This window comes from Pan troglodytes, chromosome 15 (assembly GCF_028858775.2).
Source record: "Pan troglodytes isolate AG18354 chromosome 15, NHGRI_mPanTro3-v2.0_pri, whole genome shotgun sequence".
NCBI lineage: Eukaryota > Metazoa > Chordata > Mammalia > Primates > Hominidae > Pan > Pan troglodytes.
Genome location: NC_072413.2, coordinates 59,258,941 through 59,280,355, shown reverse-complemented (window position 1 = coordinate 59,280,355; position 21,415 = coordinate 59,258,941). Strand labels below are relative to the sequence as shown.

Below are 21,415 nucleotides of genomic sequence, written 5' to 3'. Positions count from 1 at the left end.
TACTAAAGAGTTTACATGATCCAAGCATCCTTTAATACATCACAACATGTGTAATAAAATGAGAGAAATGAGATCTGAACCTTCCTTACATAGTGAACTCTGAGGAACACGACAATGTATATCTATATCAGTCTTCCACCTCTCGGAACTTACGAGCTGGTAGGGGAAATATAGTGTATACATGGACCTTGGTACAGCTTCACCTCCAAGATCTTTAACACCCCATCTCATACCAGCACTTTTTCCTCCCAGCTTTCACGGCACCTGCCAATTAACATTATTAGCACTGCCAATCTACCAGTATCTTCTTTTTCTTTTGATCCACAGGGTTGGTTTCATTTTCTTCGCCTTTCAGATTAACTACTAAGGCACATCTCTTTAGCCACCCCTCCGCAAGGACTGCAATACCTTGAATTTTTTATCTTTCAAATTCATCTGCCCTGAAAACCACCATATGCTGGTCACACTCAGTCATTTCTTTCTCCCAGCCTGAGGTGCAGGAGCCCAATACCCAGCTGCATTCTGCAGAGGGCATTTTTATCACCCTGCCCTCTCATTTCAGAGGTGAGATAACTCTGCACCTGTTCTCTGAAACCAGTGGCTCTGGCTGGTGGATCAGCGTCTCCAGCCTGCTCCTGCCTTTGCACTATCAGTAAGCTTGCCACCCCTCTTTTCAACCTCATCTGCACTATTATCTTTTTCCCTCAGGATACACACTTCTCTGACATCTAAAAAAGAAGCCTTTCCTTTAGGATACATGCTCTTCTAGACAGTTATCACTTGCCTTTCTCCTTCCCTTTCCACACATTTCTAAAAACAGGCTTTCTCCTTTAGAACCCCATTCTCTCTTTTTTTATTTTATTTTTATTTTTTGAGACAGGGTCTTGTTCTGTTGTCCAGGCTGGAGCACAGTGGCACAATCATAACTCCCTGGTTAAAGCTATCCTCCCACCTCAGCCTCTTGAGTAGCTGGGACCTCAGGCACATGCCACCACACCCAGATAATTTGTTTTTATTTTTTGTAGAAACAAGATCTCATTATATTGCCCAGGCTAGTCTCAAACTGCTGGGCTCAAGTGATCCTCCTGCCTTGGCCTCCCGAAGTGCTCGAATTATAGGCATGAGCCACCATGCCCAGCAAGACCTCATCTCCAAAAAATAAAAATAAAAATAAAAAAAGAGTGTCTTCCTATCTTGCTATCTGCTTCCCTTTCCCTGCACCTGATGGTAACCTGATTCCTGCCACACAAACCACCCAAAGTGTTCCCACCAAAGTCAAACCCCATAATTCCTTTTCATTTATCTCACTTGAACCCTCAGCTGTGTTTAACTCTGCTGACCATTCCTTGTCTTGAAATATTCTCTTTTGACTTTGAAAATCTGTCACCTTAATCAGTGGAATGAATAAACTAGTACCTTTAGGCCATCCAGGAATAGGAGAAAAGGAGGAAAGGCTCTGAGCTCAAGAATGGGGCTTGCCCTTTTAGGGGTGTGGTGGTGATCTACTAGATAAAAGACTTAAGGTTTACCAGATAGGCTTGGTGTGATGGCTCACACCTATAATCCCAACAATTTGGGAGGCTGAGGCAGAAGGATCTCTTGGGCTCAAGAGTTTGAGACAAGCCTGGACAACTGAGGGAGACACCTCTCTCTCAAAAAAAAAAAAATCTACTAAAGTTGTGAAAACTGAATTCCTTCCTAGAGACGAGTTTTGTGGACTAGTGATTCAATGAAACGGGTGGGTGGAACTCAACCATAATGATACAAAGAACTATTTATTCTTTTATTGAAAAAAAGGGTGACTGGAGACTGGATCACACTATGGGAACTTGCTGAGAATTTTGGAACTTCCTCTCTTGGGGTATGATAAGAAGTGAGGGAATTGAAATTCAAGTCACTTGAATTTCCCTCAGTCTTCTAAAATACCTGGTTTCCAACTTGCATTCATTTAACAAACTGGAATCAATGTTCCATTATTAAATCAATATTACTTTTTAATTTTAGTGTGACTTGTAGAATGCAATTTGATACTTGATTACACCCTATGATTCATAGCTATTATTGGCTATTTTGATTGTTTCTTACTCCTAATATGTCCCCTATCAAACTGCAAATGCCTTGAGGTCAAAGGTCCTTTTTTGTCTAATTAGCATAGGACTGAACACTTGGAAGATGCTAACAACATTCCTCTGTTAAATTTAATAAGGATTTTAACTTTCCAAGTTCAATGGGTTTTGAATGACTCCTGAATATAATATATTATGCTAGGTGTAGTGTAATAGAGAAAACATTTGTATTACTTGCATTTTACAAGCTGGAGGAGAAGCAAGAACACAATACCTAGGGAAGATTTAGATTTAGTAAGAAATCAGAACGTCCCAATACCCCCTTGTATATGTTTTACCAATCTAGATTAAAAAAAAAAAAAAAAAAGCCAGAATCCCAGGCAACATAGGGAGCTAATTTGAGTTCTTTTTATAATAAATCCTATAAATCCTTGTAGTTTACTTCCTTAGGCCAGACACTCCAGATGTTTTTGTGGATAGCAGCTAGGTCTCCTGGGACCTTGGATTGGGCCTTTCTCTAGTCAGGCAAATAATCTGAAAAGAAAACGAAATCACATGTAGTCCAGCACATTTTTTCCTTTCTTGGTTTCTCCACCAGCTAGAGAGTTATTTAAAGGCTCTGAACCTCTCCAGCCTTTGATTCTTTTTAAGGATCATTTTATTTTTAGAGAACTTTCCACATTTCCTAGTTAAACAGCCAGACTGGGTGATCTGGCCAGAAAATCATTTTCCCTTAAAAAAAAAAAGCTAAAATTTGAACGCAGGCGTTGAATTCGAAACAGATTTATCATAACGTAATTCCCTGGACACTCTCAACTTGAGACTGAAAGCTGGGCGAAAGCGGTTTCTGAAGCTAACCTAAAAGACAAAACGGTCTAGAGTCACCTTTTCCCCGCAAATAACAGAGGATTAAGAATCTGAAATCTTCAAGCCTCCAGGACCACGGTGCAAGCACTCAGCAAAAATTTCTGCTGGAGGCCGGAGCGCCTTTTGATTTCGGGAGACTGGCCCAGGAACTCTAGTCACTTGGAAGGCGGAAGAGAAGGTGGTACCTGAGCCAGGTAGGAGCCACTCAGAGGCAGCCCGGGGCCGCCACTCACCTAGGAGAGGAGGTGGAGTCCGATGACCCGGACTGAGAGGAAACGCGAGACTGAGTCTACCAGGTGAGGTAAAAAACACCCACCTGCTCACCTCGGAAGGGGCGGGCGAGGTGCGGCTCCCGGTGACCCGCGGGGGTGCAGCGCACCTGGGCGGAGGCGGAACTTGGGGGGGGGGGGGTGGGCACTGCTCGTAGGGCCTGGAACTAAACTCACCTGTGACGGAGGCAGAGGAGGGGCCCGGGCAAAAACCCACCTGAGCTGGCGGGAAACCCGACCCGCGAGCAGTCCCCGGGCTTGCGCTGCGCGGAGAGGGAGGCGCCCCGCGGCGGGGCCCCCACTCGGTCAGCCCGCGCCTCGGTCCCCGCGCGGCCGCCATGACCTGGAGCGCCACGGCCCGGGGCGCCCACCAGCCCGACAACACCGCCTTCACGCAGCAGCGCCTCCCCGCCTGGCAGCCGCTGCTGTCGGCCAGCATCGCGCTGCCGCTCTTCTTCTGCGCGGGCCTGGCCTTCATCGGCCTGGGCCTGGGCCTCTACTACTCCTCCAACGGCATCAAGGAGCTGGAGTACGACTATACAGGCGACCCGGGCACCGGCAACTGCTCGGTGTGCGCCGCGGCTGGCCAGGGCCGGGCGCTGCCGCCCCCCTGCTCGTGCGCCTGGTACTTCTCGCTGCCCGAGCTCTTCCAGGGCCCCGTGTACCTCTACTACGAGCTGACCAACTTCTACCAGAACAACCGGCGCTACGGCGTGTCCCGCGACGACGCGCAGCTGAGCGGACTCCCCAGCGCGCTGCGCCACCCTGTCAACGAGTGCGCCCCCTACCAGCGCAGCGCGGCCGGCCTGCCCATCGCGCCCTGCGGCGCCATCGCCAACAGCCTCTTCAACGACTCCTTCTCGCTTTGGCACCAGCGCCAGCCCGGCGGGCCCTACGTCGAGGTGCCGCTCGACCGCTCCGGCATCGCCTGGTGGACCGACTACCACGTCAAGTTCCGCAACCCGCCGCTGGTCAACGGCAGCCTGGCGTTGGCCTTCCAGGGCACGGCGCCCCCGCCCAACTGGCGCCGGCCGGTCTACGAGCTCAGCCCCGACCCCAACAACACCGGCTTCATCAATCAGGACTTCGTGGTGTGGATGCGCACGGCGGCGCTGCCCACGTTCCGCAAACTGTACGCGCGCATCCGCCAGGGCAACTACTCGGCCGGGCTGCCGCGGGGCGCCTACCGCGTCAACATCACCTACAACTACCCGGTGCGCGCGTTCGGCGGCCACAAGCTCCTCATCTTCAGCAGCATCTCGTGGATGGGTGGCAAGAACCCCTTCCTGGGCATCGCCTACCTGGTCGTCGGCTCCCTCTGCATCCTCACCGGCTTTGTCATGCTGGTCGTCTACATTCGCTACCAGGACCAGGACGACGACGACGAGGAGTGATTCCGGCTTTCCAGGGATCCCTCCTGCTTCTTGCCAAAACTCTTACAAGGTGCTCTTGGCATCTCCTCCTCGCCCTTCACCCAATTCCAACCTCGCCTCGCTTTTCCTCCCTTTGTGAATGAGGGGACCAGATAAGGGAATTACCCCCCTTGCTCTTGGGGGGCTGCTAGACTGCCTTGCCGAGGGGAGGGATGTTGACTGCAGAGTGAAACATCCTTGCAAACTCTTCCCACCTCCTTCACGACACTGAGTTGCCATGTGAGGTTCTTCAAGTCTGAGAGTGGAAGGGATCCCTATGGAGACTCCTGTTAAACCCCTATTAGAGGAAGAGATTGAGAGACCTAGCAATGTGAAGTAACAAAGATCAGGCAGCTGCAAGTGACTCCTGAATCTTGAGTCCAGAGCTTTCGCCACTACAGTACAGTGGTTTTCTTTTCTTTGGTGGGGGAGAGTGGGCTGGAATGGAGAGTGAGGCCCACAAATTACCTGCAGAGACGTGGAGGCGTGAGGGAGAACATGCTTGTTAAATATGCAGGTAGATTAGGAGACACCAAACAGAGATTCAGACACAGTAAGGCTGGGATGAGATCCTCGAAGCTGTGTTTTAACAAACTCCACTGGAGAGTCCCATATTCCCTCAAAGTTGGGAATCACGACCCTGAACCAGGTTGGGCCTGAAGCAGTCAACTGAATTCACTTTTTCGGATAGTAATTTGTTCCCAGGGGCAGTGACAACCATGATGTTCCAGGTTTGGTCTGGCACTCTGCCTTGAACGTAGGAAGCTCTTGATGATTTGTGGAATGAATTTTTAAAAAATTACTATCTCGGGAAAACTAGTTGGCATACAGAGTTGTAGGACAGGGTTTATGTGATTCATTTGATATTTTAGTATTTTGGTGTAAAAGCCAACAGGCAAACTTTGCCAGGTACTGTGTAGAAACTCGAAAATGTGAGGCCAGTTTGTACAGTTCAGAGGAAATGCTTTAACGTAGAATCAGATAGCTGGAAGAGATCTTCGAGGGAAAGTAAGTTCCCTAAAGTCACATCTATGTCTCCTAGCTCAGTGTTCTTTGTCATTGTGTGTATGTGTGTGTGATTAGAAAGGGCTTCATTCATACCTTTTCCCTTGGACCTGGAAAAAAAATTTTTTTTATCTTTTCAAATGAAATCTATTGATTTCTAGTAATCATATTTGAATCAATGCTAAAGCATATATAGTCTTATATGTAAACTAGATTCTTAAGATTATTTGAACCTTTGAGATGAAGTTAACACTCAACTAAAATCATTCCATTGATTTTATTGATTAACATCAATCAGTATGTTTAAAGTTATTCTAAGAAGCAATAGTTTTATTTTTAAAAACCTTGTATAGCAAAATAACTTAAAACCCTTTGTGATATCATCTTACCAGTTTATTTGGTAAAAGCAAACAGTTATTTGGTATTTGTCAGAATTCTTCAGTGCCTGCTATTACAGCTATTTTCCAATTACTAATTTGATTATACTCACTCAAGGCAGTGCAAGATCTTGAAGTACTTTTTAGCAGTTAAGTAATATTGAATTGTATTGAATAGTTTACATAGTTTATTCTAGTCTTTGAAAATTACTGAACATGAACAATGTGCATGTCATTGACATCTGCCTTAGAACTTCTGGGACAATCCTGATTCGAGAGATTCTATCCCATTATTTACATATACCAAAAATAATTTGTTAATTTAATGTGTTGGCTTCCCAACTCCTGAACACGACACAATTTTATTATTAGATTTTCTATGGTGATTTTAGGCTATGAAAACATGATCATTATATGTATATAGATACATTTTTATTTGTTACAAATGTTTGAGCAGCTCACTAGCCCACCCCTCCTCTATTCTGGGTAAGAGAATTTACTACCTTTTTTAACTATGTAGTTGAGAGCAACATGTATTTTGTTATTTTTAGAATGGTCAGTATATTGCTATAAAATTTTAAATGAGACTATGAAAGTTAAAGTATTCTGATTCTGGTTAAATTAACGAATATGGTTCCAGGCCCTGTTCTCTGGGTTTTTGAGAGAGAATAAAGGTTATGTTTGTCTTACCTTTGTTATCGAGTTTGCTGAATTCTTTTGAACGATGATCTTAAAGGCACAAACACCACCAGCCACTTTGCTAATTTCTTAATAGCAGATTTACATTGCAGCAAGAAAACCATCTTTTATAGTAACATTCAGTTAAAATGAACTCAATTCGTTGTTAACTTCCTAAAACAGAATTTGAACTTTATCAACCTCAACGTGTATATAAACTAGATAGTCCTCAATACTTTATCAACCTCAACATGTATATAAACTAGATAGTCCTCAAATACTGTTTGAATTTAATAAATGTCAATTTAAAAATTTTTGTAGTAGTCTTCTGCATTTTACTTCAGTTATAAATTGCAATTATTTATTGGATATTTTGGACTTCAAAGCAGCAGAAACTTTAAAACTGAAATGGGAAACGTTTTCCTGCAATGATCCCTGTGCTGTAACATTTTGTCTGGTGTCTCAGGCTTCCAGGTTCTTGTTGGCCTGAATTCCCTTGTTGCCCAGTAAATGTTCACTAGCTAGAAGTATCTTCAGGAAGTGAGATAGAAAAGAGTGAACCTCAACAATTGGACTGGAAATGAGCTTTGACCTAACTTTGTAAAATAAAAGCATAAAAGAGAAAGTAAAGTAGTTGGTGAGAGCTCGTAAAACAATAATATGTCACTGTATTTTCTCAGATGGTTAAAAAAAATTAAAACAATAATATGACAAGAAAGATTTTCCAGGTATCTCCACAATCAAATCAACTAACCAATTTGCTCACTATAAAATTATTGTTATTATTATTTTTTTTTGAGACAGAGTCTCACTGTGTTGCCCAGGCCGGAGTGCTGTGATGTGAACTTGGCTCACTGCAACCTCGGCTCACTGCAACCTCCGCTTCCTGGGTTCGAGATTCTCGTGTCTCAGCCTCCCAAGTAGCTGAGATTACAGGTGCACACCACCACGCCCAGCTAATTTTTATATACTTTTAGTAGAGATGGGGTTTCACCAAGTTGGTCAGGCTGGTCTTGAACTTCTGACCTCAAATGATCTGCCCGCCTTGGCCTCCCAAAGTGCTGGGATTACAGGAGTGAGCCACCAAACCCGGCCTATGTAATTATCAAGATTCAGAGACAGACTAATAGTCTGGAATTTCCTTTAGAGCAAATATCACTTCATAATATATAATCAAAACCCTTTCTACCTTACTTTAAGTCTGTTGCCGTCTTCCTGTCATAGGAGATCTCAACAATCTTGAGTAACTCTCAAAGTTGCTGGTAGAGCTGCAAGGTCATCAACTAGTTCCTTATATGCCCTTGGATATAAGAAGTCCAAGGGCATACACGTAATCAAAAAGTAAATTCCCGGCCAGCTGCGGTGGCTCATGCCTGTAATCCCAGCACTTTGGGAGGCCGAGGTGGATGGATCATTTGAGGTCAGGAGTTCGAGACCAGCCTGGACAACATGGTGAAACCCCGCCTCTAATAAAAATACAAAAATCAGCCAGGTGTGGTGGTGGGTGCCTGTAGTGACAGCTACTCAGAAGGGTGAGGCAGGAGAATTGCTTGAACCTGGGAGGCAGAGGTTGCAGTAAGCCGAGATCATGCCACTGCACTTCAGCCTGGGTGACAGAGTGAGACTCTGTCTTAAAAAAAAAAAGAAAAAAAAAAAAGTCCCCCTTCTGTTATTTTTATTGGACATTTCTTTGTGTTCCAGATTTTTTCTCTCTACCTAAAACAGAGCAGGCTGATTTTAGATGGCATTCTTTTTTAAAAAATTAACTTTAATTTTTTTCCCCAGGAAAATGTCTCTTAAGTCTCCTCCAACCAAAACAGAGTAGTTGTAAAAGAGTCGTTAAGAAGGTCTTCATGAACCTGAAGTACATTAAGGTCCCAAAGAGATTCTTACATAAGAGCAGCAGTTCGTCAGGAATTTGCCAATTTTTCTAATAGTGTTGATGCTATGTACACAGGCATCCTCCATTATTTACTTGATTGTTAGTAATACAACAATACACTGACAACGCATATTCAGGAAAAAATGCATCCCCACTGCTTTGCCACCTTGCATTAAGATTGCCGTCATTAGCAGTACTCATGTCAATTAGGTTACCAGAGCAAACCAGCATTCCTTTATTTAATGTACTTTGCTGTCCGAGTTCACGTAGGACAGAGAAAAATCCTGTGGCAATGAAACCCAAGAAACTTTGGGGGTTGTAGGGAGACAGGAGAGGAGAATAAAGGGAAAGATGAGGTCTGAAGCATGAGGCATTTTTCTGGAGGAGCAGGATACCTAGAAGGCAGGGGATTGGCAGCAAAGGAAACCCATGATGAGGGCAGGGCTCACCACCAGGACTCATTGATGACAAGGCCTTTGAGAAATTTAGTAAGCGAATGGTGGCTCACCTCTTTCTGAACCCCTTGGCTTGTCTTTTTGATCAATTTAAGTGCGATCTATCTTTTTCCTTAGGAGCAAAAGGTATTACTGTCAAGAACCTTAGCTAATAGCCTTGCCCTCTACATTGAGCTCTTAACTAAGTTCCCATTATAGTGGCTGAAGCCTTACATTACCGATGAAAACTGTAAATGATGTGTCATTAATAATGATACTTTGTTCTTCTAAAAGGCCTTTGTTCTGAAAGTCCAAGGTGCTTGACACTATATGGTCGCATTAATCTTATCCATCAAAATGCATGAGGTGTTAGAAAGTCATCAAGACCAATGAGGTAGAAATATATTCCTTTATATTTTGCTCAGTTTTGTACAGAACTCTATAAAAGTAGGTGATGTTCTAAAAGAAAAGAAAGCATAACTTCTGGATGAGGCAATGACAATCATTGGAATGGACCATGAGTATTTTCAAAGGAAGGCTTGATTAATACTTGTTATGATTTTAATAAGTAAGACATTTCCAATTTTTGTTAAAGAATCGAAAATGGGAAAGGAAACATTTCCTATTCATGCTAAGTGACAGCATGTAAAACAGCTTCTATTCTTTTCATTTTTTCCTACAGGTCTTGAAGGATGAAGACTTATCTGTTATTTCAATGTAGTTTGCCAACAACTGAATTGTGGTCTTAAGTTTTACTTAGATGAGCCAATTAGCTCATATACTCACTTTCATGTATCTTTAAAAACATTACTGAACATCATATATATAAGTGGCATAATCTGTGTCTCCAACCCTAACTTCTCTCCAAACTCACATTTCCAAAAACCTCTTGAACACGTCTAAATGCCCTCCCTATAAGTACTGTAACTTCTGTATGGGCCACACTAACTTCATTGGCCACTTCTCCAAACCCATCCTTCCAAGGATAGCATCAGATGCTGAAAATGACTCCTCTATCCCCTCAAGGAGCCCTGAATTGCCTCCCTGATTTCTCCCTTTCTGTTTCCTCTTAGAATCAACCTAGTTATCAGATCCTGTTGCTTCTATATCCCAAATGCACTTTCAGTCAATTCTCTCTTTATCACTGCCCTGGCCCAGGGCTTTGCTGCTTCTCATCTGAAAGTTGGAGAAGCCTCCTAATTGGGCTCCAGTTTATTCTCCACATCACAGCCACGATGAGCTACATAAAACACAAGTCTTATCATGTTACCCCTCAATGCAAAATCACTCCTGTCTACCCACAGCCTACAGGAGAAAGTAAACTCAGCAGGACATACACACCTTCATGGTTGGCCTCGTTCTAAATCTTCATCCACTTTTCCTCCAACACCCCACCAAATTCCAGCCATATTGAATGATTTAAAGAGGCCCTAACCTCTGTGTCTTTGCTCATGCTGGTCTTGCTCCTCCACCTGACCACCAGAATTTACTCATTCATTCTTCCTTAAGACTTGACTCTGTGTTTTCACCTCTGTGAAGTTCTTTGCAAGTCTTCTTTGCCTCTCCCATGCCCTGTCCTTAACCCTCATCCTCTCTTAGTACTTATTCCATTTCTTTCTTGGAGCATTTGCTATGTGCCTAGAAGCTGATTATTCATTTATCTATCTCCATATTCAGGCTGCTAGTCCGACAAGAGGTGAGAATTTTTTTCTCATTCATCTTTATTGCCAGTGCCAAGTACCATAACCAGCACATGATGGGTCCTCAAACATTAGCTGAATGACAACTAGGAAACCAATGACTCCATTACTTTCTTACCAGTGAACATTTTGTTTCCTACAATATAGTTGAATGCATAGGAAATAATTCAGGAAATTATTGGATGCAGAGATGCATCTAATAATGTAAGATGCAGAGATGGCACTCTAAACATTGAAAATCTTAAAGACAGCTGAGAATGCACATATATTCTTAACAGCATGGAAATGCTCAGCGTATCCCATCTGGATAACTTAAACGTACAATCAGGTTTTCCTCCATAAACTAATTTGCAAAAATGAATAGCAGATGGGTTACATTAGTTCATTGATAGTGAGGATAGTTACTTTATGCTCAAAAGTAATCAATGTATTTCCTATTAAACTCCAGTATGTTAATGAATGTTCACATTTTTGTGGTGCTTCTTTATGAAAGAGAATTTTTTACTTACTGTAATATTCTATAATAAAATGTAAATAAACATTGCTTTCCCCTGCCTGGTAATTACCCCAGAATCCATTTAAACAGAAGTAGTATTTGCAGAGAAGTATCCAGGAAGGAAAGAAAAAAATAAATGGAGTAGTAGTTGTCCCATTTGCTGGCTGGTGTTTGGTTTATAACATTTGGCACATCTTGATATCTACATAATAGTAGTTTTAAAGCCATAAATAATATTTTACAGAGGTCACACCATAGTTATTTAAGTTCAGGGGTTTATTTCCCTGAGCACTAAGTAGCTATGAATGAATTATGTTTAGTCTGATCTGCCACAGAAGGGCCATAAAACCTCCAACTCATAGCAAACCGTGGAATATTACTTCAATACGTCAGGAAAAATGTACATGTAAAAGAATAATGCATGATAAGGGAAAGGTATTTTTATTTTTTTAAGTAATATATGTTACTGGGCAGGAGCTATAAAATTTTGTTATGTTAAACTTTCCTCTGATTCTGGAAATCAAGTTAAGACATGGCTTTGCATTGTCTGCCCTCAGCCAGTAAAGCAGGCTGTGGAACCAGAGGAGGGACCCAGGAAAGAGAGTCCCGCCCTGAGTAAGGAACACTTTCTCCTCCCTGCACCTCTGATAGTTGAAAGCAAAGAAAAGTTGCAAGATCACAAGAGGTGATTTTATAAACTTTTTGTTACTGCCAGCATTCTTTTCCAATGACTCCCAGGCAAGTGTTTTTGTAGATACTCAGAAGCAAGGGTACAGACCATTTTTAGCCTTAAGATGCAATTCACTGCAAAAATTAAATCTATGGGCCAGGCGTGGTGGCTCACGCCTGTAATCCCAGCACTTTGGGAGGCCGAGGCAGGTGGATCACCTGAGGTCAGGAGATATAGAGACCAGCCTGGCCGACATGGTGAAACCCCGTCTCTACTAAAAATACAAAACCTAGCCGGCCGTGGTGGCGTGTGCCTGTAGTCCCAGCTACTCAGGAGGCTGAGGCAGGAGAATCGCTTGAACCTGAGAGGTGGAGATGGCAGTGAGCCTAGACCATGCCACTGCATGCTAGCCTGGTTAACAAACCAAGACTCTGTCTCAAAAAAAAAAAAAAAAAAAGAAAAAAGAAAAGAAAAAGAAATCTACTTAAAATCCTGTTGAGCACATACAACTTACCAGACATCACACTAAGTGATTTCCCTTGGTTTTCTCATGTCATCTTTTTTTTTTGGAGACCGAGTCTCGCTGTTTTGCCCAGGCCAGAGTGCAGTGGCGCAATCTCAGCTCACTGCAAGCTCCGCCCCCCGGATTCACGCCATTATCCTGCCTCAGCCTCCCGAGTAGCTGGGACTACAGGCGCCCGCCACCACGCCCGGCTAATATTTTGTATTTTTTTTAGTAGAGACGGGGTTTCACCGTGTTAACCAGGATGGTCTCCTGACCATCCTGACCTCGTGATCCGCCCGCCTTGGCCTCCCAAAGTGCTGGGATTACAGGCGTGAGCCACCGCGCCCAGCCTCATGTCATCTTTAAACAACCCTAATATTATCCCCATTATGCAAATTCAGAAACAGAGGTTTGAAGAGAGAAAGAAAGTGGTCCAGTGTTATGCAGCTGGTTGGGGACAGCCAGGTTTCCAGCTGAGGGCAGTATGACTTCAGAAGCTCCCTGGCTATTCAAAGTCAGCAGTGGCAAAACAAATAGCTGCCATTTGTTGAGCACTTTCCAGGCAATGTTCTGAGTGCTTTCCCTATCACATTGTACTCCTCACAACAATCCTATGAAGTAGGTGCTAATATTAACTGCATTTCACAGATGAGGAAGCCAGGTTCAGAGAGGTTAAATAACTAGTCTAAGGCAGCACAGGCAGTATAGAGAGCCAGAATTCAAACCAGGGTGACCGACTGAGAGGCTCGCTAAAGGAGTCAACTTCTCATCCTCTAATTTTCTTTTAGTTTTTATGCAAATAATGATTAATCATGAATGTTAAGACTAAATCTGTGAAGGAACAAGAATAGTCAAGACAGCCCTGAAAAAGAACTGGAGTTGAAGGCGTGAGAAGGTGGAGGGGGATTTCACTTGACCTACCAGAACTGAAGACTTCATTGGAAAGCTTCAGTGACTTGGACAGGGTGATTTTAGTGTAGGGTAGGCAAGTAGACCAATGGAACAGAATAGAGAGAAATTCATACTACAATGAAAAACACAGAAAAGATAACAATTTAGGAGAGTGGTTATCCCTGGGAGAGAGGGGGTGAATGGCGGCAGGGAGGGCAAACAGTGTATCAAAGTACTAGTAATACTGTGGGAGGTGGGTACACTAGTGTCCATCTTGCTATTATTCCTTAAGTTGTGCACACATTGTATACACTCTTCAGCACTGATAATAACAGTCTGGAGAATTTACTCTGTGCTGATGAAAAGGTTGCCAGGGAGTTTAAGACTTAAACTTTCATGACACCTTTACTTGTTTGTGTTTTTGTTTTTTGAGACAGGGACTTGCTCTGCCACCCAGGCTGCAGTGCGGTGATGCAATCACAGCTCATGGCAGCCTTGACCTCCTGGGCCCAAGTGATCCTCCCACCTCAGCCTCCTGACTAGCATGAACTACAGGCACATGCCATCACACCCAGCTAATTTTTAAATTTTTTTGTAGAGACAGGGTCTTGCTATGTGGGCCTCACTGGCCTCCAACTCCTGGGTTTATGCAGTCCTCCCTCCTCAGTCTCCCTACGTGCTGGGATTACAGGTGTGAGCCATTGCATCATGATACCTTTACAGTCTACTTTTTTCTGTGTTGCATCCAGTGCTTCTATAGACTCAAGTAATGCACAAGGTTAGAATAATTCATTCCTAAGCATTTGCGACCTCATTAAGAAATTTGGATAATTTTTAAATGTGTTTTCTTTAAGTTGAAAAACAAAAATGACATTAGGTGGACTAGTGCCCAGTGCACTCCATTTTAATGGAAAGTTCAAAAGAACACAGGAGCCGCTGCAGGTAAGTCCCCTTGGAATTTTGGTGAGTATAGACACTGTATGAAGGAGGAAAAATCCTGGCCACTGCTAGCGTGGAGAGATGGCTTTTGTATTACAGACTCATAGTACCAAAGCCATGACATCTCCTCATTGTCTTTTTTCTTTTTAAAAAATGTTTGTGGAGACAGGGGTCTCATTATGTTGGCCAAGCTGGTCTCGAACCCCTGGCCTCAAGTGATCCTCCTGCCTTGGCCTCCCAAAGTGCTGGGATTACAGGTGTGAGCCACCATGCCCAACCTCAGTGTCTTTCATCAGAGCAGAAAGCGGGAGGCCATGCAATCTAAGTAGAAATTAACCCTAAGACAGAAATCTTGGGAAGGGAATAAGTAACATTTTAGCCACATTTCCTCAAATTTACTACCAAAGGTAAACTCAGCAGCCAAGCAGTGGGCTCATTGCCAGCCCCTTTGCATGTCATAGAGTCTTGCATTTTTCCTGCGCTGTACACCCGGGGACTGGGGAAGGTCGTTCTACAGAACTGAGAAAAGGATTCAACTCTGCCACCTGGCCCTCTGAAGTCACCTCGCCGTGGCCTCGCTGCCCCTGACGGGACCTGTGGCCGGAGCCTGACTGCAGCGACACGGAACGCAGCGTACGATTTCTCAGGTTGATTGTGGGTCCAATCTGTAATGAGAATCCCGTTCTAAAGATGTGCACTGCTGCCCTCCGCTGGACATAGACAGAATCACCAGCATTTAATTACCTTTGGGTCTAATGCAAATGACAGCAAAAAAAATCTGCTCTTAGGTGATTGTGTATGTGCATGTAAATAGTAGCTATAGAAATTAAAGCTCCTCAGAAAACCAAATACCGCATGTTCTCACTTATAAGTGAAAGCTAAAGGATGAGAACACATGGACGCATAGAGAGGAACAACGCACCCTGGGGCCCATCAGAGGGTGGAGGTTGGGAGGAGGGAGAGGATCAGGAAAAATAGCCAATGGATACTAGGCTTAATAATTGGGTGATGAAATAATCTGTACAACAAACCCCATAACGTGAGTTTACCTATGTAACAAACCTGCACGTGTACCCCTAAACTTAAAACTTAAATAAAAATTAATTAATTAATTAATTAAAATTCCTGGGAGTAAATAAAGTTTGGATGTTTATAAATTTTATGACAATTTTGTGACTTTCTATACATTATGATTAAGTGATCAAAAAATTTATCATTAATTTTTATTCAAATAACAATATTTTCTGCAATATGATTCTAATGGTTACTACAAATTTCTTTTTTCTCTAAAAAAACTTTTTCACAAATATGTTAGTTTTACAACTATGTCATAAAGAAAAAATTTTTGGCTCTAACGTTGGAAAAGTACACGTCATTTACTTTGTCATAAGCATAGGCACAAAAAATGGAAAAGACTGCCACTTTTTTTCTTTTCACCAAATGTCTTTGCCAAATAGGAAGAATATGTCTTTTTATATTTGAAACTATATTTTTCTTTTTAAGTGGAAGACCAATAAATATTGGCAGATGCCTTTCCCAGGAACTGTATGAAACTGACTCACAGCTTAATGGACTGACTGATACACTTACAATAGTCACTTATTTCTGGAGCAGAAAGCCTCCAGAGTCTTTCCAGAAGCAAAATTAAGCATGCCCAGTTAGCATTCTATGAATTGCTTTGAATTGCTTGTACTGGAACAGTCATTCAATCAAAGCAAAAAGCTTTAGGTGGGAATGATTTAAACTTTGCCTACTTTTTGAGGTTGATATTGAACCTAAGAAATATATATATATTTTTTGGCGGGGGGCAGCGTCTTGCCCTGTCACCCAGGTTGGAGTGCAATGGTACGATCTCGGCTCTCTGTAACCTCCGCCTCCCGGGTTCAAGTGATTGTTCTGCCTCAGTCTCCCAAGTAGCTGGGACTACAGGCATGGACCACCATGCCCACCTAATTCTTTTGTGTTTTTAGTAGAGCCAGGGTTTTACCATGTTGGCCAGGCTGGTCTCGAACTCCTGATCTCAGGTGATCCACCTGCCTCGGCCCCCCAAAGTGCTGGGATTACAGGTGTGAGCCATCGCACCCGGCCAGAAATATAAATTTTTGTAAACTATTTTAAAATTGTGTGTAAGTGAAGCTGGTACCATTCTTCAATACCAAAACAAATATTTCTTCCATTCTAAGCTGCACTTCCCCCCACATTTTAACATTTCTAAAATCAGGATGTATATCAAAGTCTTGGCTTCTCACAATCCATGGCATGTTACAATTGCTGGCACTTAGACAGACTCACTGTCAGCCAGGTAATGGTCAGGATATAGCTGTCATTGTGCAGTATTTTCATATTTTGGGGCAAAACACTGCATTGTGTACAATAACATAGACATTGAAGATTCTGTCTTTAAGGGATTCCGAAGAGTTGGACTCTGAACATGAAGGAATTTCAGGAAAATCTTAGCAAAAATAAAGCTTAGTTTATTTTAAATATATTTTTCTTTTCATATCAGCAGAAGCATGATACGTAAGAAAAATCTATCTAAACAAATATAAAAGCACCCTTTTAATAAGGATAAAGTGCAAAAAATGTAAAAAATTGTTAGGTGATATTTTAATTGGCAGCATTTTTTTTCTTAGTGGTACATAACGTAATGGTGCATCTTATGATTCTCGACATCTTAAATTCAATAAATTATACAGCATAACAACAGGACAGTGGAAAAAATGCTTTTGAATTCAAAACCAGATGACATAAGATGGCATTAACTGAAAAGGTGTATTCACTCAATTTCCACTGCCTGCACTATCAATCCATTCTGAGAAGAAAATGGAATTTTTAAAATGCTCTCACTCGTCTGATGTAAACGAATACTAAAAGAATAAAACAGTGTGCCGGATGCCAACATGAATCAGCTCCTCAGCCTTCAGCATCTCACTATAATTATTGGATTCAGTCCAACCAACCTTCAGGATCACAAGAAGGGTAGCTGAGGGGCTCAGAGATCAAAGCCTACATGTAGTTCGTCTGAAGCCCATGTAATATACCTCACTGGAAGGATGCACTTGGGGCTAGAGTGTCAGAAGAGTGAGAATATTAAAGAGTCTTTCTCAGTCCCTGAGGTCTCCTTGGACCGGGAAGCTTTGCTGGATAGGCATACATCACGGCTCCGAGCATTACATCTCGCTGTACTCTCTCAATCTGAATTGTATGTGAGTATGCGAAGTTGATGACCACATATAAATCATAGTTATTTCTGTTGACAGGAAACAAAGTTAGACTATCAGACATACTCAGAGCCAATATCTGCTCTCATGTTTTTCAAAGTTATAGGGAAAAGATGTCTTCCATTATTGTGAACGTATTGTCAGAGTGAAGACTGAGCCAGTTCTGTAGCCTCCAGGTCCTTTTCTCCGCCAAGAATGGAAAACATGCTGTGATAAAACGTTGCCAAAGGAGAGTTCCAAATAAAAGCCTCCCAGTCTATTTAGACTTGGCGTGGTTGAAGACTCCCTTCAACCCCACCCTCTACCATCCCACCCAAGGAATGAAGTTTTTGCTTTTCCTTCAAAAACTGTGTTTCTTGTTCCCCATCACCCATCCCCATCGCCTCATCTCCCTCCCTAGGTGCCGTTTCAGCAAAGCTCGGGGAATCAGAATTTTTTTTAGTATACACAGATTCTTATATCAGTTTTAGGGCCTCTATTAGCATAAAATATACACAAATAAGTGCATTAGCAGGCATATAGATGAACCAGGCATATAAAGCCATTTCTAGTTACATATTCTTTTTTTTTTTTTTTTTTAAAAAGACATTTATTCAGCGTCACGATCAGACTATTACATTTAGCAATCAACAGCATGGGGTGCAAAAAAAAAATCTACATTAAAACCCTTTGTTGGAATGCTTTACACTTTCCACAGAACAGAAACTAAAATAACCTGTTATACAATTAGTCACAAATACAGTCCTCGAGTTTTTTGCCCATACACATGAGTATTTGTCTAAAACATGTCTTCTTTGTAGCAGCTAGGCCCTGCCACCACTGTGCTTGGCTGAGTTCACAAATCTGTTGTAACCTGTAGCTTCCCTGTCACTTCTCTGGCTCTCCTCTCCTGCTAAGCTTTGTTTCCTAATTAAAATCTTCTGCCACTGCCATAGCTACTGCTGCTGCTGGAACCGCCATAGCCACCTTGGTTTCGCGGTTTTGCAAAGTATTGGCCTCCACCGCCATAGGGGCCAGAGCTTCTGCCTCCAAAATTTCCTCCCTTCATGGGTCCAAAATTTGAAGACTGATTGTTGTAATTGCCAAAATCATTGTAGCTTCCACCACCTCCAAAATTGCTTCCACTACCACCGCCAAAGCCGCCTCCGCCTCCGTTGTTATAGCTGTCATAGCTGCCACTCCCGCCATAGCCACTGCCCTGGTTTCCATAACCCTGTCCACCACTTCCATAGCCTCTGCTTCCTCCAGAGTAACCAGGGCCGCCTCCTCCATAACCACCATCATTACCAAATCCATTATAGCCATCCCCACTGCCACCATATCCACCACCACCACGGCTGCCACCAAAGCCACCACGACCACTGAAGTTTCCTCCACGACCGAAGTTGTCATTCCCACCGAAACCACCTCCACGACCGCCACCAAAGTTTCCAGAACCACTTTGACCTCTTTGGCTGGATGAAGCACTAGCCATCTCTTGCTTTGACAGGGCTTTTCTAACTTCACAGTTGTGGCCATTCACAGTATGGTATTTCTGAATGACAATCTTATCCACGGAGTCATGGTCGTCAAAGGTTACAAAGGCAAAGCCCCTTTTCTTGCCACTGCCTCGGTCAGTCATGATTTCAATCACTTCAATTTTTCCATACTGTTCAAAATAATCTCTTAGGTGATGTTCTTCAGTGTCTTCTTTAATGCCACCAACAAATATCTTTTTCACAGTTAAGTGGGCACCTGGTCTTTGAGAATCTTCTCTGGAGACAGCTCTCTTTGGTTCCACAACTCTTCCATCCACCTTGTGTGGCCTTGCATTCATAGCTGCATCCACCTCCTCCACAGTGGCATATGTGACAAACCCAAAGCCCCTGGAGCGCTTGGTGTTTGGATCTCTCATTACCACACAATCCGTGAGCGTTCCCCATTGCTCAAAATGGCTCCTCAGGCTCTCATCAGTTGTTTCAAAGCTCAACCCTCCAATGAAGAGCTTCCTCAGCTGTTCGGGCTCTTTAGGAGACTCTGACTTAGACATGACGGCAGGGTGAAGAGAGACTTTAACGATGCTTCTTCGGCGGCGTCCACGGGCAGAAAAGCTAGTTACATATTCTTATGAGACAATTCCTCTCCCGGTCCTTCGTAAAACAAGTTTCCATCTGTCTTTGCTCAAGATCCATGTTTCAGTGCTGAGTCAAGCCACTGATTCGGAGGCTCATGAATGATTTTCCTATGTTTCCCTGCAATGCACTTTACTTTTTATGCACTCCCAGAAGTTCCTTGCTTTTAAAAATGTTCTTACCTTCTTGCTTTATGCAGCTTCAGGGGCTATTTACCACTACATACTTTCTGGACCTATAATATTTATTTATTTATTTATTTATTTATTTATTTATTTTTGGAGATGGAGTCTCGCTCTGTTGCCCAGGCTGGAGTTCAGTGGCACAATCTCAGCTCACTGCAACCTCTGCCTCCCAGGTTCAAGTGATTCTCCTACCTCAGCCTCCCGAGTAGCTGGAATTACAGGTGCATGCCATCACACCTGGCTAATTTTTGTATTTTTAGTAGAGTCGGGGTTTCACCATGCTTGCCAGGCTAGTGTTGAACCCCTGACCTCAAGTGATCCACCCACCTCAGCCTCCCAAAGTGCTGCGATTACAGGCATGAGCCACCATGTCCAGCCAAGGACCTATGATTTTTCTAAAAGCTTCAGTAGTCTTTAAAACTCTTTCTCCCTCTTAAAGAATCCCTTTTCACATTCTTGGGGGTGATCTCAGCTCACTGCAACTTCTGCCTCCCAGGTTCAAGTGATTCTCCTGCCTTAGCCTCCTGAGTAGCTAGGATTACAGGCGCATGCCACCACACTTGGCAAATTTTTTTATTTTTAGTAGAGATGGGGTTTTGCTATGTTGGCCAGACTGGTCTCGAACTCCTCACCTCTAGTGATCCTCCTACCTCATCCTTCCAGAGTGCTGGGATTACAGGTATGAGCCACTGCACCTGGCTGGGGGCTCTTATTTGGAGCTCTCCCTAGATCTTATTCTCCTAGCCAAGTCTCACCCTAAGCAAACATTAGCACTGTACACTACTGTAGCAATATTTCAGTTTTATGTTTTCAAGCCCAGACTAAAATGACTCTAAATTCAAAGATGATTTGGTGTAGGGCTTATGAAAGGTGCTCTTAGTGGCAGAAGGGTGACAGAGAGAAGCACTGGCTTGGGAGGTGGTGATCCTGGGTGATGGTCCATTTTCTGCCAATACCTAAGTATGTGACCTGGAAAAGTTATTTAATGTTCTGTGTCTCCTCTGTAAAGTGAGGGTTTTTGTTTTTGTTTTTTGAGAGAAGGTTATGCTCTGTCACGCAGGCTGGAGTGCAATGGCACGATCTTGGCTCACTGCAGCTTCCGCATCCCAGGCTCAAGCTATCCTCCCACCACAGCCTCCCAAGTAACTGGGACTACAGCTGCTCACCTCCATGCCCGGCTAATTTTTGTATTTTTTGTAGAGACAGGGTTTCAATATGTTACCCAAGCTGGTCTTGAACTCCTGGGTTCCAGCAATCCACCCACCTTGGCTTCCCAAAGTGCTGGGATTACAGACATGAGCCACCGCACCCGCCTGGGATGGTTTCTTGAGGAGAAATGCAATTGTCAAAATTGCAAGGGTTCATAGCAGAGGATAACCCTGTTATTTTCCACTGAGAATTTGAAAAAGGTTATGTTGAGGATTGTTTTGGATTTGGTTCCTTCCAATGTCAACTTCTAACCTTTAAAAAAAATTGTAATGACATGCTTATGCTAGTCCTCAACACATGGTAGGGAAGGAACACTGGGTGGCTCTAGTGATCTTACACATCTTCCTACTTCAATCCCAGCCCAACACACCATTCCCCATCCCTCCTTACTCTCCTCACTAACAGCACGGACTCTTCTAAAAAACAAACTCAAACTGCGTCATGGACCACAGTAGCCAAAATCTAAGGAATTCAAGCCTCTCTGTTTCACTGCCAAGC

The 21,415-nt window shown here is 43.2% G+C and overlaps 1 protein-coding gene and 1 pseudogene across 1 annotated transcript; one reads left to right on the top strand and one right to left on the bottom strand.

Annotated features, from left to right (window-relative positions):
- The first annotated feature begins 324 nt into the window (after positions 1–324).
- On the top strand, positions 325–6,685 carry TMEM30B (transmembrane protein 30B). Its single transcript, XM_003954405.6, has one exon. The coding sequence runs from the start codon at positions 3,541–3,543 to the stop codon at positions 4,594–4,596; it is 1,056 nt and encodes a 351-aa protein (XP_003954454.2). The 5' UTR covers positions 325–3,540; the 3' UTR covers positions 4,597–6,685.
- An 11,688-nt stretch (positions 6,686–18,373) lies between these two features.
- LOC746119 (heterogeneous nuclear ribonucleoprotein A1 pseudogene) lies at positions 18,374–19,500 on the bottom strand (annotated as a pseudogene).

Bases quoted from the DNA above. Each gene is read 5' to 3' on its own strand.
- TMEM30B (XM_003954405.6), top strand. From the start codon at position 3,541: ATGACCTGGAGCGCCACGGCCCGGGGCGCCCACCAGCCCGACAACACC.